The sequence below is a fragment of the Tamandua tetradactyla genome, chromosome 1 (genome assembly GCF_023851605.1).
Source record: "Tamandua tetradactyla isolate mTamTet1 chromosome 1, mTamTet1.pri, whole genome shotgun sequence".
Classification (NCBI taxonomy): Eukaryota; Metazoa; Chordata; class Mammalia; order Pilosa; family Myrmecophagidae; genus Tamandua; species Tamandua tetradactyla.
In genome coordinates, this window is record NC_135327.1 from 206,679,824 (window position 1) to 206,695,671 (window position 15,848).

The 15,848-nt window shown below is 34.5% G+C and overlaps 1 protein-coding gene across 17 annotated transcripts in view; it reads left to right on the top strand.

Moving 5' to 3' along the window:
- The window catches only part of ZMYND11 (zinc finger MYND-type containing 11), a 153,871-nt gene extending 142,152 nt beyond the window's left edge, over positions 1-11,719 (top strand). For all 17 annotated transcript variants that reach the window (XM_077151670.1, XM_077151676.1, XM_077151672.1 and 14 more), the window contains one exon: positions 9,417-11,719. In XM_077151670.1, the coding sequence (XP_077007785.1) occupies positions 9,417-9,539 (123 nt within the window). In that variant the 3' untranslated portion in view covers positions 9,540-11,719. The remainder of the gene's footprint in view (positions 1-9,416) is intronic.
- Positions 11,720-15,848: the final 4,129 nt, after the last annotated feature.

The following is a 15,848-nucleotide window of genomic DNA, read 5'->3' on the forward strand; positions in this document are numbered from 1 at the left end:
ACATTAATGATCGAATACTTCCCAGATTTAGTAAAAGTTATGAATACGCATATCTAAGAAGCCCAGAGAACACCAAACCAGAAAAAAAACTGGAGGGAGGAGTGGGTAGAAAGACCCATCCCATCAATATGATCATTCTGTCAAATGCAAAGGACAAGGAGAGAATTCTGAAAGCTGCAAGAGAAAAGCAACATGTTATGTACAAGGGAGTACCAATTAGACTGAGTGCCAGTTTCTCATCAGAAACTATGGAGGCAAGAGGGTGGTGGGTTGAAATACTTAAAATGATGATAGAAAAGAACTGCCAACCAAGAATTTTATCCAGCGAAACATTTTTCAGAAATGCAGAGATGAAGACATTCAAGATAAACAAAAGCTGAGGCAATTCATTAGCATTAGACCTGCCTTGCCAGAAAGGCTAAAGAGAGTTCTTCAGATTAAAGGAAAAGGGCACAAGACAGCGGATCAAAGTGGCATAAAAATATAAAGACCTCTGATAAAGGTAGCCATGTGGGTAATAATAAATGCCAATATTATCATATTGTATTTTTTGGTATGTACCACTTTTTACTTCCTACAGGTGCTAAAATATAAATGCATAAAAAGTAATGATAAATCTAGGGTTGTGAACATACAGTGTATAAAGATCTGATTTGTAGCAATTACCAGAAAAAAAGGTGGAGAGAGAGGGGATACTACTGAAGTTAGTGGCGTCAAATCAAATTTGACTGCTATAGATTTAAGATGTTCAATTTTAACCCTACAGTAACCACAGGAAAAACATGAAAAAATATTGAGACAGAAATATTGTACAATATGGTAAATACAAAAAATCAAATAATCATGAAAGTAGACATTAATGAAAGATCTTAGGGACAAAAAAAGGAATGACTTACAAAGCTAAAATAGCAAAATGGCAGAAAAAAGTTCTGTATAATCAGTAGTGATTTTCAATGTAAAAGGATTAAATTCTGTAGTCAAAGGGCAGAGGTTTGCAGAATGGATTAAAAAACAGGAGCCAGCTATATGCTGCCTACAAGAGACTCACCTTAAATTCAAAAACATAAGCAGGGTCAAAGTGAAGGGACAGAAAAAAATACACCATGCGAGTAACAATGAAAAGAGAGCTGGGATAGCTATACTAGTATCAGGCAACAGAGACCTTAAAACTGTTCTGAGGGACAAAAACTGTCATTATATACTGATGGGGGGGCAATTCAACAAGACGAAGTAACAATTATAAATATATATGCACCTAACAATAGAGCCCGAAAATATGTAAGGCAGATACTGACAGATTTGAAGGGAGAAAGAGATGGTTCTACTGTAATAAGAGACTTTAATACACCACCTTCAATAATGGAAAGAACATCTAGATGGAGATCATTAAGAAAATACAAGACCTGAACAATACTCTACACCAGATGGACTTAACAGTCTATACATAGAACACTTCATCCAACAACAACAGAATACACATTCTTCTAGAGTGCACATGTATCATTCCCCAGGATAGACCACATCTTAAGTCACAAAACAAGTCTCAATAAATTAAAAAATATTGAGATCATACAATATCATTTCTCCAACCACAATGAAATGAAATTAGAAAGGAATCAGAGGAAAAAATGGAAAATTCACAAATAAATGGAAATTAAAGAATGTACTCTTAAACAATCAATTAATTGGTTAAAGAGGAAATCACAAGGAAATTATGAAACATCTTGAGGTGAATGAAAAAGAAAATATAGCATACCAAAACATATGAGTTGCTGTGAAGGCTGTGCTGAGAGAAATCTTTAGCTCTAAAGGCTTATGTTAAAAAATAAGAAAGACTACAAATCAGAGACCTAATCTGAAAACTACAAGAACTAGAAAAAGAGCAAACTAAACTCACAGTAAGCAGAAGGAAAGAAAAAAAAAATTGAGCTGAGAGATAGATGAAACAGAGAATAGAAAAACAGAGTCAACAAAACCAAAAGTTGATTCTTTGAATAAGCCAATAAAATTGACAGCTAGCTAGACTGACAAAGGAAAAAGAGAGAGGATGCAAATGACTAAAGTCAGAAATGAAAAGGGATATTGCTACCCAACCCCAGTGAAATGAGGACTATAAGAGGATAATATGAATAACTGTATACCAAACAAATTAGATAACCTCGGTGAAATAGATGAATAACTAGAAAAACAACAAAACTACCTACCTTGATTCGCAAAGAAACAGAGGAGCCCAATACACCAAAAACTAGAAAAGAGAACGAATCAATCAAAAACATCCCAAGAAAGAAAAGTCCAGGACCCAAATGGCTTCGCAGGAGAATATTACCATTCTAAGAAAAATCAACGCCAATCCTGCTCAAATTCTTTCAAAAAACTGAAGAGGAGGGAATACTCCATACTTCTTTCTATGAGGCCAACATCAATTCATACCAAAGCCAGATAAAGATACCACAAGAGTAGAAAATTACAGACCAGTAGTATCTCTTACGAATAGAGATGCAAAAATCCTAAACAAAATACTAGCAAACTGGATCCAATAGGCACATTAAAAGAATTATATACCATGATCAAGTGGGATTATCCCAGGTATGCAAGGGTGGTTCAACATAAAAAAATCAATTAATGTAATCCAGCATATTAACAGAAAGGAGAGGAGGGAAACCACATGATCATCTCTAGTGAAGCAAAAAATGCACTTAGACAAAATTCACCACCCTTTTTAATAAAAACATTTAGAAAACTAGGAATAGAAGGAAACTTCCTCAATATGACAAATGGCATATATAAAAAATGTGCAGCTAACATCATACTTGATGCTAAAAGACTAGAAGAGGGCGGGCCATGGTGGCTCAGCAGGCTGAGTTCTCACCTGCCATGCCAGAGACCCAGGTTTGATTTCCGGTGCCTGCCCATGCAAAAAAAAAAGAGGACTGAAAGTTAAGGAATGAGACAAGAATGCCCATAGTCACCACTGTTTTCAACAGTGTAATGAAGTTCTTGCCAGAGCAGCTAGGCAAGAAAAAGAAATTAAAAGCATCCAACTTGGAAAGGAAGAAGTAAAACTTTCCCTAATTGCAGATGACATGATTTTATCCTGAAAAATATACTATAAAGCTCCTAGAGCTAATAAATGAATTTAGCGAAGTGGTAGGGTACAAAATCAACAGCCATAACATCAGTATTTTTTCATATACAAGCAGTGAACAAGAAGAAATCAAGAAAAAAAAATTATTTATAATAGCAACCAAAATTGTCAAATATCTAGGAATAAATCCAACCAAGGATGTACAGGAAATGGAACATGAAAATCTATAAAATGTTGCTAAAAGAAATCAAATAAAACCTAAACAAATGGAAGACATCCTGTGTTCATGGGTTAAAAGACTAAATATTACAATGTCAGTTCTACTCAAAGTGATTTACAGATTCAAGGCAAGCCCAGCCAACAATCTTCTTTGTACAAATGGAAAAGCCCATCATTAAATTTATATGGAAGGTTATGGGGCTCCAAAGAACCCAAGCCATCTAGAAAAATTTTGAAGTTGGAGGACTTAAACTTCCTGTTCTTAATACTTATCACGAAGTCACAGTAATCAAAACAGCATGGTACTGGCACAAGGACAAACATATAGACCAATGGGATAAAATTGAGAGCTCAGAAATCAGCCCTCACATTTATGGCAGGCTGATTTTTGAGAAAGGAGTGAATGCCCTTCAACTGGGAAAGAACAGTCTCTTTAACAGATGGTACTGGGAAAACTGGGTCTCCATTTGCAAAAGAATGAAGATGGACCCTTCCTCAGGCCTTAAAACAAAAATCAAGTCAAAATGGGTAACATACTTAAATAGAAGAGCCAGAACTACCAACCTCCTAGAAGAGAACACAGTGAAGCATCTTCAGGACCCCGTGTTAGGCAATGGTTTCTTAGACTTTACATCCAAAGCACAAGCAGCAGAAGAAACAATAGATAAATGGGACCTCACCAAAATTAAAAGCTTTTGTTCCCCTAAGGACTTCATCATGAAAGTAAAAGGACAACTTACACACCGGGAGAAAAAATTTGGAAACCACATTTCCAATCAGGGTTTAATATCCAGAATATATGAAGATAGCCTTCAACTTGACAACAAAAAGACAAACAACCTCAGTTAAAAATGGGCAAAAAGATTTGAATACTCATTTCTCCAAATAAGATATACCAATAGCCAAAAATCACAGGGCAAATTTAAACCATGAGACATTTCACATCTACAAGAATGGCTACTATATGGAAAAATGGAAAACAACAAGTATTGGAGAGAATGTAGAAAAACAGGAACACTCAGTCATTGTTGGCTGCAATACAAAATAGTGCAACCATTGTGGAAGACTGGCAGTTCCTCAGAGAGTTAAGTATCGAATTGCCATCTAATCTGGTGACCCCACTTCTAAATATATAACCAAAATGAAGAAAGCACGGACTCGAACAGATATTTTCATACCACATTTATGGTGGCATTATTCGCAATTGTCAAAGGAGGCAAGCAACCCAAGTGTGCATCAACTGATGAATAGATAAACAAAATGTGGTATATATACATACAATAGAACATTATTCAGCCCTAAAAAGTAATGAAGTTTTGACATATGTGACAATGGGGGTTAATCTTGAAAGCACCAGACTGAGTGAAATAACGACACAAATGAACAAATATTATATTTCACAAATATCAAATAATTAGAATAAGCGAACTCACAGACTCAGAATCTAGAATATAGATTATCAGAGAATGGAACATAAGTACAGAATTGGGCTAAAACTTACTGTGTTTCTGTTTTGAACAATGGAAATGTTTTGGATGGTGGTGGTGATAGGAGCACCACATTTTGAAGATAATTAACCTGTTTTGAATTGAAACAGGTTAAATTCAAATTTAACCGTTTAAATGTGGGTAAAAGGTAAAATTTTTGGTTGTACATGTTACTTGAATAAAATTATTTTTTAAAAATCCATGGTACTGCACAACACAGACAACAGACCCTAAGTTGAGCCATGGACTATAATTAATGTACCATTATAAAAGTGTGCTTTCATCAGTTGTAACAAATGTACCACACCAATGCCAGGTTTTATTAACAGTTTGTATACGGGAATCATGCATTTGAAGCATAATTGTTCTGTAAACCCACAACTTTTCTAAATAAAAACAAAAGAAGTGGCCACAGATGTGAAGTTTATTTCTGAACTCTCAATTGAATTTCATTGGTCTTTATGTCTAACCTTGTGCCAGGAGTAGATGGTTTTGGCTATTCGGGGACCTTACCCTTCCAGATGAATTTGGTGATTGTTTTTTTCTATTTCTGCCCAAAAACTTCCTGGAATTTTTACTGGGATTGCACTGATTCTATAAATAGTTTGGGGTAGATTTAACATTTTAACAGTAGTTACTTAGTCTTCCAATCCATGAACACAGAATGTCCTTACATTCATTTATGTCTTCTTTAATGTTTTTTAGCAGTGTTTTGAAGATCCTTCACACCTTTGGTTAGATTTATTCCTAGATATTTGACTCTTCCTTCCATTGTAAATAGAATTTTTTTTCTTGATCTCCTCTTCAGATTGTTTATTACTAATATATAGAAACACCGTTGATTGCATGTTGATCATGTACCCTACTACTTTGTTGAATTCGTTTATTAGCTCTATTAATGTCATAGTGGATTTTTCAGGATTTTCTATATATAGGATCATATCTGCAATTAGGGAGTTTCACTTCTTCCTTTCTAATTTGGATGACTTTTATTTCTTTTTCTTGCCCAATTGCCCTGGCAAGAAATTTCATTAAACTGTTGAGTAACAGTGTTTTGAAAGGGAGCATCCTTGTTTTGTTCCTGATTTGAGGGGACGTTTTCAGTCTTTCACCACTGAGTATTATGTTAGCTGTGGGTTTTTCATATATGTGCTTTATCATGCTAACATGTTTCCTTCTATTACTAATTTTCTGAGTGTTTTTATCAAGAAGAGGTGCTGGATTTTGTTGAATGCCTTTTCTATGTCAATAGCATACAATAATGTGTTTATACCCTTTGTTCTTTTAAGGAGGTGTTTATTACATTAATTGATGTTCTTATGTTTAACCATCCTTGCATTCTTAGGATAAATTCCATTTGATCGTGGTGTGTAACTGTCTTTTTTTTTTTTTTTAGAAATCATTCCATTCTACATATGCAATCAGTAATTCTTAATATCATCACATAGATGTATGATCATCATTTCTTAGTACATTTGCATTGATTTAGGAAAAGAACTAGCAAAACAACAGAAAAAGATATAGAATGTTAATATAGAGAAAAAATAAAAATAATAATAATAAAAAATATAAAAAAAGGAAAAAGAAAAAAAAACAAAAGACACAAAAAAACTATAGCTCAGATGCAGCTTCATTCATTGTTTTAACATAATTACATTACAATTAGGTAGTATTGTGCTGTCCATTTTTGAGTTTTTGTATCTAGTCTTGTTGCACAGTCTGTATCCCTTCAGCTCCAATTACCCATTATCTTACCCTGTTTCTAACTCCTGCTGGTCTCTGTTACCAATGACATATTCCAAGTTTATTCTTGAATGTTGGTTCACATCAGTGGGACCATACAGTATTTGTCCTTTAGTTTTTGGCTAGACTCACTCAGCATAATGTTCTCTAGGTCCATCCATGTTATTACATGCTTCATAAGTTTATTCTGTCTTAAAGCTGCATAATATTCCATCGTATGTATATACCACAGTTTGTTTAGCCACTCATCTGTTGATGGACATTTTGGCTGTTTCCATCTCTTTGCAATTGTAAATAATGCTGCTATAAACATTGGTGTGCAAATGTCCGTTTGTGTCTTTGCCCTTAAGTCCTTTGAGTAGATACCTAGCAATGGTATTGCTGGGTCGTATGGCAATTCTATATTCAGTTTTTTGAGGAACTGCCAAACTGCCTTCCACAGTGGTTACACCATTTGACATTCCCACCAACAGTGGATAAGTGTGCCTCTTTCTCCGCATCCTCTCCAGCACTTGTCATTTTCTGTTTTGTTGATAATGGCCATTCTGGTGGGTGTGAGATGATGTAACTGTCTTTTAATGTACTGTTGGATTCAGTGAGAACTTGCTTTTAATTTTAATGAACAGTATATGATGTTTTATAATCACTTACTACATTACTTCATTTTATGTAGCTTACATTTCATTTTATCCAGCTTACATTACAAAGAGATTCTTCAATTACATGTAAAGGAAAATTTTCATAAAGAAAGTAAACATAAAAATTGTATTAAGGAAGACCTGATAAGAAGGAAAAGGGAAAGTAAGCATACAATTTAGAAGAATGTATGAAGACACACTGGGAGGAATAAATAAATGAATATCACTAGATGAGATTTATGGTATTCTCAAAATAATGATAGAAGGAGAATGAATGCCCTATGACCATGTCTATAATAATTTAACTTCATGCTGAAACAAGAAAAGACTAGACAGTGGACACTATAATTATGAGAGGAAATGTCAAAATGTTTAGAAAGGAATTAAGAAAATGGGGAACGAGACTATAAGACAATTATAATGCTGCTCTTTATAGCATTTTAATATTTGTGAAGTAGCTGAAATTGGTATTACTGTACTGATTTAGATAAGAAATTTGAAGTGTATGAGAGTAAACAGACTGATTACAATTCTAGTTAGTACAGCTGGGAGTTCTTCCTAAACTGGACTGCAAATCCTAAGCTTTCCCCACTCATCACATTATTTCTAGGAAAGTAGAAAAATTTATAGAAATAGTGCAAGGGAGAGTGCAGTATTGCTTTAGTGTGGCTTCAGAAACCATGAAGATATGTCAGACACTAAAGGAAAGGATTTAAAAATGAGATACATCAAGAGTAACACAGTGAGGAAAATACATCCTTTAAATATGAAGGAAGAAATACATGATAAATGAAAGAATGCATGCATGAATAAAGAAACAAGCAAACAAATAAGTAACATAATGCTTGGAAGTCAGGAGGAGGAATGGTGCTGTTTAAAAGTATTTTTACTTAACTTCGGTCAAAAACAACTTTATAGGAGAATGTTATTTAAAGATTAGGAAACTAAGATTGAAATTAGTTCAACAAATTTGGTCCATAGTCATATTAGTCAGTGGTATATGCACAAATTTCAAGTCTAGATCTGTCTGACTTATTCCAAACTGTTTCCAAAATTAAATCACGTGTTCTACATTTTGCAATTGCTGACATAGTAAGGTCACCAGAAATCTCAAAAGATCAATTTTAATAGATAAGAAAGGATAGAAGACACAATCAAGATGAAAATTATAGGGTAGAATTTTTAGATACCAAATATAGGCTATTCTCCCTAGATCCTCAGGACTTTTACCAACAACCATCAATTCTATACAAATATTTATCTATCTATCTATGGAACTTAGAAATCTTTACTGATCCATTTTTAAGTGTTGAGTATCTAAAACTCAATGTTTTATCATCTTCTTTGCCATTACCAGCTCATTTTCACTTATGGGCATTTATTCCTGATACAGTCATTCTGGTAGTAATCCAGCTTGAAATCTTAGCTTTTACTTTATTTTACCATTTATTTTCCCATATCCAATTAACTGATCATATTATATGGATTCTAGCCCTTTGTTTATACCACGGTATATTCACAACCTTGGTACTACTGACATTTGGACTGGCTAATTTGTGTGTGTGTGTGAAGAGCTGTCAGGTACATTATGGGATGATGAACATATTCCCAGGTCTCTATCCAATGGGTGCCAGTTGCACTCCTTTCCCACCCCCAGTCAGAAAAAAAAGGAAAATCCCCATATATCACCAAATAAGATAAAGACTGAGAAATGATCACTGGATTGGAGATAATAAGTGACCTTAATGATAGCATATTCAGTGGAGTGGTAGGGGTGAAAGACGGCAGTAGGTTTAAGAAAGAACGGAAAGTAAAGAATTGGACATAGCAAGTAAAGACAGTTCTTTGAAGGAGTTTGTGAAGGGGAGCAGAGAAACAGCATAGCTGGAAAGGTATGCAAGGTTAAGAACTTCTTAAGAAAAAAGAATTATCGATGTTTGTATGCTAATGGGAATGACCTGGTGGAGATGAAAAAAACTGATGTGCTACGTAAGCTGGAATTTGATGAAAACAGAATAAATGCTGCAGCTTTAGTAATTCCTATCATTTTTTTTCTTTTCATTCTGCTCAGCATATCCATCACATTCTATATTCTTGTAGATATTAGTTTAAGGTTGAAACAGCAGCAAAATGTTACAATCTTTTATAAGATCTAAAGCATGGCTTCAAATGCTTACAATTTTAACCAGTTTTTCACACATTCAATTCCAATTCATAAAACTACCTTACATTTCTTGTTTGTAGTGCTACAATTGTGAAGAAGAAGCCATGTACCACTGTTGTTGGAACACCTCATACTGCTCAATCAAGTGTCAGCAGGAGCACTGGCATGCTGAACACAAACGTACCTGTCGCCGGAAAAGATGAAAGCTGTATTCTTCCTGGAGAATCACCCCGATGATTACTATTCTCAGACACAGCGGTTTTTGTTTCCAAGAAGCCAAAATTATTTAGAATTTGCTTCCCATTTTGCACCAGCCTTTAAACACTTTTCGTGAAGAAATTTTGCACAGTAGTTTAAATCTTTTGTTAATGCTCCTCCAGAGTTTTTCAGGAGGTAAAAGCAACATCAGTGGAGGAAATTATTTTAAATAAACTTTAATTGAGAATTTGTTGCATTTTCAGCAAATTTTAAAAACATTTTTAGGTTTTACAGAGATTTTAACCTTTAAACAACAGATCTTTAAAAAAACAACAGGTGAATACAAGTGAGTTTAACAAAGAAACATTAAAATAGATCTGAATGTAAGAACTACAGAACTGTTTCAGAAATAAAACATACTACCTTGATGTAACCTTTATTTCTTAACCTTGTTGAGCTGGTTTTGTTCAGCTTAATTTACTGTTTAAAGGCATTATCTATTGGTTATGCCAGTGGGTATATGATTGAATTTAGGGAACAGGGTTGACACAGCAGGTGCTAGTCCTGCATATTTTTTCTTAAATATTTCCCAATTGTGTTTTTCATTATTTCTTTTCAATATATAACTTTTATAACAAATTATTAGCTTTGATCTTGTAGTTTAAAATTGCAGGGAACTGGGGTAATCTTTTACTGAGCTGGATCTTAGAGAAAATGAATATTTAAATTTTAAAGTTTGCACATTTCATCTTTGTCCCTAACATGAGTGCTTGTAACTAAACAAAAATAAAATAAAAAGCCAAAAACTACCTTTATCCATATGTGAAATTATAGATGAGGCATACAAATTTCTTTGATGCTTCCCTTCCCTCCCCAAATATCATCTGACTGCCTATTATCTGGTGTCACCTAGTATACTGTAAGTTAATACTAAAAGGAAAGAAAGCACTTATGTTTCACAGAAGCCGTTATGTTTGTAGTAATGGATCATTGCCTATTAATGAACTCCATCACTGTACACAGAATGAAGAATAATGCATGTTAATTTTCTTGTATTAAAGATGCCGTGATTTGTAAAAAGTCTGTATTTTGCAGAATGTCTGGATTAAGAAGCATTACCAATAGGAATGGATCGATAGTTAAATGATTTTTTTTTATATATAGATATATAAAGTACAGCCAGGAAAACTTAAATTACTTTTCTTTAAAAATATCTCACAGTTTATTTTTTTTCCCAAGGCTGACTGATCTTAGACCAAGTCAAATTCCCATTTATCTTTTAGTTATTTTTTGAGGTTAGAGAAATAATTTGTAAATATTTATTTAGATCTTTGATATTTATTAAAGCAATTACACACAATGGAAGTGAAAGAATCAGGAGAAAAACCTTTTAAAAAGTTTTCTCTAGGTTTGTCAGGGTCACTCTAAAGATAAAAATAAAACTAAGTCTTCTGTGAAATAATCATCCATCCAATCCTGATGCTGTTGCAGATGGTGGTGACACAAGTTAATTGACAAGCTACTGCCAAATGGTGCACATTATTTTGTAAAAACTACACAGTAGCCCCATTTCCGATAACATACCTAAATTATGCAATAACTCGGAATTATTCCCTCCTTGTTGCTGTGTAAGTAATCAGCATTGCCACAATTTTGTGGTACTGATTGAATCCATCATGACTAAGAAAGGTTAACCTTCTTTGATTGTTTTTCAAGTTTTAAAACTTCGATCCACCCCTATGAGAGGAAGTCATTGTGGAAATATTTTTGGTGTAAAATCATTCCAGAGTATGTAATATTTAACTGATAGCTGCATGAAAGTAAGATTCGTGTTACTTTGGCTTTTTTGTCTCTGTTGACACGGTTGCACATTTCCAAGTTACTACAGCGTGAAAACTGTGTGTTAAAAAAACAAAAAAACAAAATTAAAAAAAGAGATTGTGGCCTGGTTTTGTAAAAGTTTTAGGTAAAATTACAACTGATTGTTTTAGGAATCATTAAAATTTTTCTGCAAATCATAAAGCTATATTAAGGTGTTGAGCTTAGCCACTATGCACATTGTAATTATTCATTGTGGCTGTCCAGTTCTATGATGCATTCTGGCATTTTGTAAGCTGCTCTGACTAGCAATATATAGATTCATTTAATGTGTTAACATTGGTTAATAAATGTATTTAAAAAATGACTTTAATAAATTGTTAATTTAGTCCAACCCCCTATATCAAATCAAACACAACTGTAGCTGAACATTGAACATATACTGTTGGTCATTCATTGGCGACATTTTACCTTTCAATTGACTCTACTTTCACCAGTTCTCAAAAAGAGGCTTTTTGTATCATCTTTAAAAAGGAGAGAATGATTATTGCATATCAGGTTCAAGAACTAATGCACTGCCATATTCTGATTATTCAGATATTAAATATATCCATAAGAAAGTCTATCTGGTTTCTTAGCACTGTTCACAACTAAGAAAATTCTTAATTGGAAACCAGCTGAGACTTACGATCCCTTGTTATTTTTTATTTACTTCTTGGTGTGCCAATGAATACTTAGATGCAAAGCAAATATGAGCCACCCACCAGAAAAACCTACATTAGGAAACTGTTAGTGATTACTGATATCTGTTAGAACGTAGACATGCTTACTATTGCAGCAGTCATGTGTTACAAAAGTGAGAAATTCAGTATAAGTTACACAAGTATGAATATATCTGTGGCATTTAATGGACAATACTTAGATCCCAGTGACTTCAATGGGAATTCTAGGCCCAGGACATATCAATTCTAGAGGCTCCAGGATGCAGGCCCTGGAGCAGCCCATGCGTTTCTTACCCCTTCCATTCCTAGGGTCCCCCTCCCCAAAAAGCCTCTGAAGGCATTCTGGAAAGCATAGTTCAAAAACCCGTTAGGATGTGTCAGGTATACAAAGAATGACTTTTTTCTTAGGCTAATAGTTTTCAGGTTTCAGTTTACCAATCCCAGGTTTTACTGCCACAGTCCTAGCATTAGAAGAGTTAGCCCTGGTTCTCACTTAGTACTCTCTAAAAAGTTTTCATCATTCATGTTCTATAGGCATATAGCCACTGGAATCAGAGGGCATGGGTCTGAATACAGAAGTCCTGTAGTTACTGCAGAACTCTAAAGTTTTCAGTGACCCTCATTTTGGCTTTGTTTTGCTAGATTCATTTTTCTATGCAACTGACTTACTGGTCCTTGTTTTAATAATCATTCTGTGAGGTAACTCTAATTCTGGATCTAATTTTGAATTGAATTCTAAAATAGCTTTTTAAGTTAAAATATAATTAAACCAACAAGTATAAAAAAAAAACTATCTAGGCAAGTATCATGATAAACAGTTATTAATACAAATGAAACAAACAAAAAAGACACCTAAGAAGGTGGTAAAGAAAAATGAAGTAACAATTTGATTTCTTTACTGGGGCAGACCAGTTTGAATTAGTGAAACAAGGGAAGTAGAGAATAAATGAAATGCAATTTGCCACTTCCCAGTATTAAAATCACTTAAAATAGGAGACTTGGGTGGAAGACCATTTCTTTTAACCAAAAATGAAGAATAATTTGCCATTATAAATTATAAAACCATAAAGCAGTGCTGTAAAAAAAAGATATATATGTAATGTGTGTATATATATATATATATGCAATGTGTAATTATATATAATGTGTGTGTGTGTGTATATATATATATGGCAGGTAAGCAATTTAAATTTTCTAATAGCCACATTAAAGTAATAAGGAACAGGTGAAATTAATTTTAATGTTTTACTTAACCTACTATACCCCAAATATTACCATTTCAAACTGTATATAAAATTATCACTGATACAGTTTACATTTTCTTTTGTACTAAGTCTTCAAAATGTGGTATGCATTTTATATTTAGCGCACATATCAATTAGGACTAGCCAGTTTCAAGTGCTCAATAGCCACATGGCTAAGAGCTACCTGTATTAGAGTAACCTTAAGAACAAGAGCTAAATAAGTGCTTCTTAGCCAAATACATGTCCCTATCACTGCCTTCCATGTAGTCAACATTTCTTCAACAAACTTGTAGTAGAGGACCTACTTGGTACAAAGCAGCTGAATGAGAAAAAATTAATCAGTTTTTTCCAGAATTTGAATGTGAACTCCCTGAGGATAGAATCTTGATCTATTTCAGATTTGAGAATTAGAAATCATCCCGTCCACAAATTTCAACTTGACATTTCAAATAGCCCTGAAGAGGGATCCTAAGAATCCCTGTGGATCAAAAGGACAATTTGAAAACCATTATCTAGTCCAACTCCTTAACCTCATACTGGAGAGAAAACAAATTCAGAGGGTGGGTGATTATGCTTAAAGTCATCTACCAGGTTAATGACATCACGTTCCCTCTTCTACAGTTCCTTCAATGCTGTTGGTGTCTTAAAGCAGGCTTGCAGTGATAAAAAGTCCGTACTCTCGAGGAACAGGGCAGAATATTACTGAAGGTGTAGAATTCTAATGAAATTAGAGGACACAATGGAAAGCATCATTCATTTATTCATTCACTGATTTAACAAATATTTGAGCTCCTACTATGTGCCAAGCTCTGTGCTGCATGCTGAGAATGTAATAATGAACAGAACAGACTTCAGCCCCATAAATCTTTCATTTTAGTGAGGGAGTCTACCAAATAAATACAAATTTCTAATTACAACTAGGGTTAGGTGCTATAAGGAAAAAGAACAACAGAATACATAGAAAACAAAATCTTAGGAGGGGAAAGAATTAAGGAAAGCTTTAAAAATGTATATGTAAACTCAATTTTAAAGGATGAGCAGGAGTTAGCTGGAGAAGAAAGAAGACAGGCATTACCAGACAAGAACAATATTGACTTTGGATGATATACTTTTCTAATTCATATTTCTATGACCAATATTATTACTTTTAAAATCAAGGGAAAATTATAAAAGGAAAGCATAGGTATTAGCTAGAGAGGTCTGTAGGGCTACAGGTTAAGGGAGTGTAATTTATTTTAAGTAAAGAGACAAACTATTTTTATAGGCTAAGGATGCTGAGAGAGAAGGAATGAGTGCAAGGCCATGAGAGCAACAGGGTATAATTGGTGGAGTATCTACAGCAGACATGATGAGATGTTTTAAGATACTAGAGGATAAGGGCAAGAAGATTATTGAGGCTCCTCTTAAGTTTGTTGGTGAAAGAGTGAAGAGAAACTACCTGAGAGATAGTGTGTTCAGGACAAGAGGAGAAACATACAATCTAACAGGAGAAACCACTGGAAAGAGACTGAACTACAAGCCTTCTACAATACTGGATATTTAAAATATATATATTTTTTCTATTAGTTTTGAAATCAGCATAAAATTCGAAGGGTCAAAAAGGTAATCCAGTGAATATTATACCAGCCATTTAATTCTACAGCTTAGAGGCAATCAGGGCCCCCAGTTTCTTATATATCTTTCCAAAGACATGCAAATATAAGCATATAATGCTACACTGACATTTTAGAAAAGCCTAATTCACTTCTTATATTTTTTATATCTGAATTTATACACATATGAACACACATATATATACGTATACATATGTGTGTCTTTAAATTCCCTTAAGGTTTTATTAAGTAAATAACCAAAAGGTAGAATAAGTCAAAAAGAGTGCCAACCCACTCTCTTTTATCTCATCTTAAAGAGGACAATAGCTTACGATCATAAAAGGTTAAGCTCTGAATTTATTTAACCTTTTAAAAATTCTTAAAAAAAAAAATCCTAGCCACTGAATAACTGCTAATAGCAGGGTGAAGACAAGAGGGGTCCAAGGAACACACATTTTTGGGTCTGCCTCCAGCAACCATTTTGTATTTCATGTTTAATTTCTTGCCGCCATCGATCATCAGGCCGAAGAATTGGAGCTCTTACAAATAAACTTTACAAGGGCCTGGGACAAACCTTTCAGTCACAAACTAGCCATAGTGCACTGTCCGGAGACTTGCACAGGAGGGTGGAACCAGCACCACGTCCCGCGTTAGCGGTCAGGGTTGCTGTGTGTCTACTAAGGGAGAAAGTCCACCTCCCGCGGCCTCCCGCGTGGCGGGTTGCTGGGGCCTCTACTGGTCTCCGCGGCCTGCTAGCACCGCCCTATGGCTGGCTCCTCAGTCTCTTTCCCTCCTGCTCCTCTCTCTCTGCCTGGCAAGCTTCTCGCTCTGGATAAGGTGGTTCAAGGAGTTCTCCGTCTCTCCCACTGAGCCAACAGGAAAATCAAGTAAGCCTGAAGCACTTCAGGCAAAAGAGCAAACCACTGTCGCTTGAACAC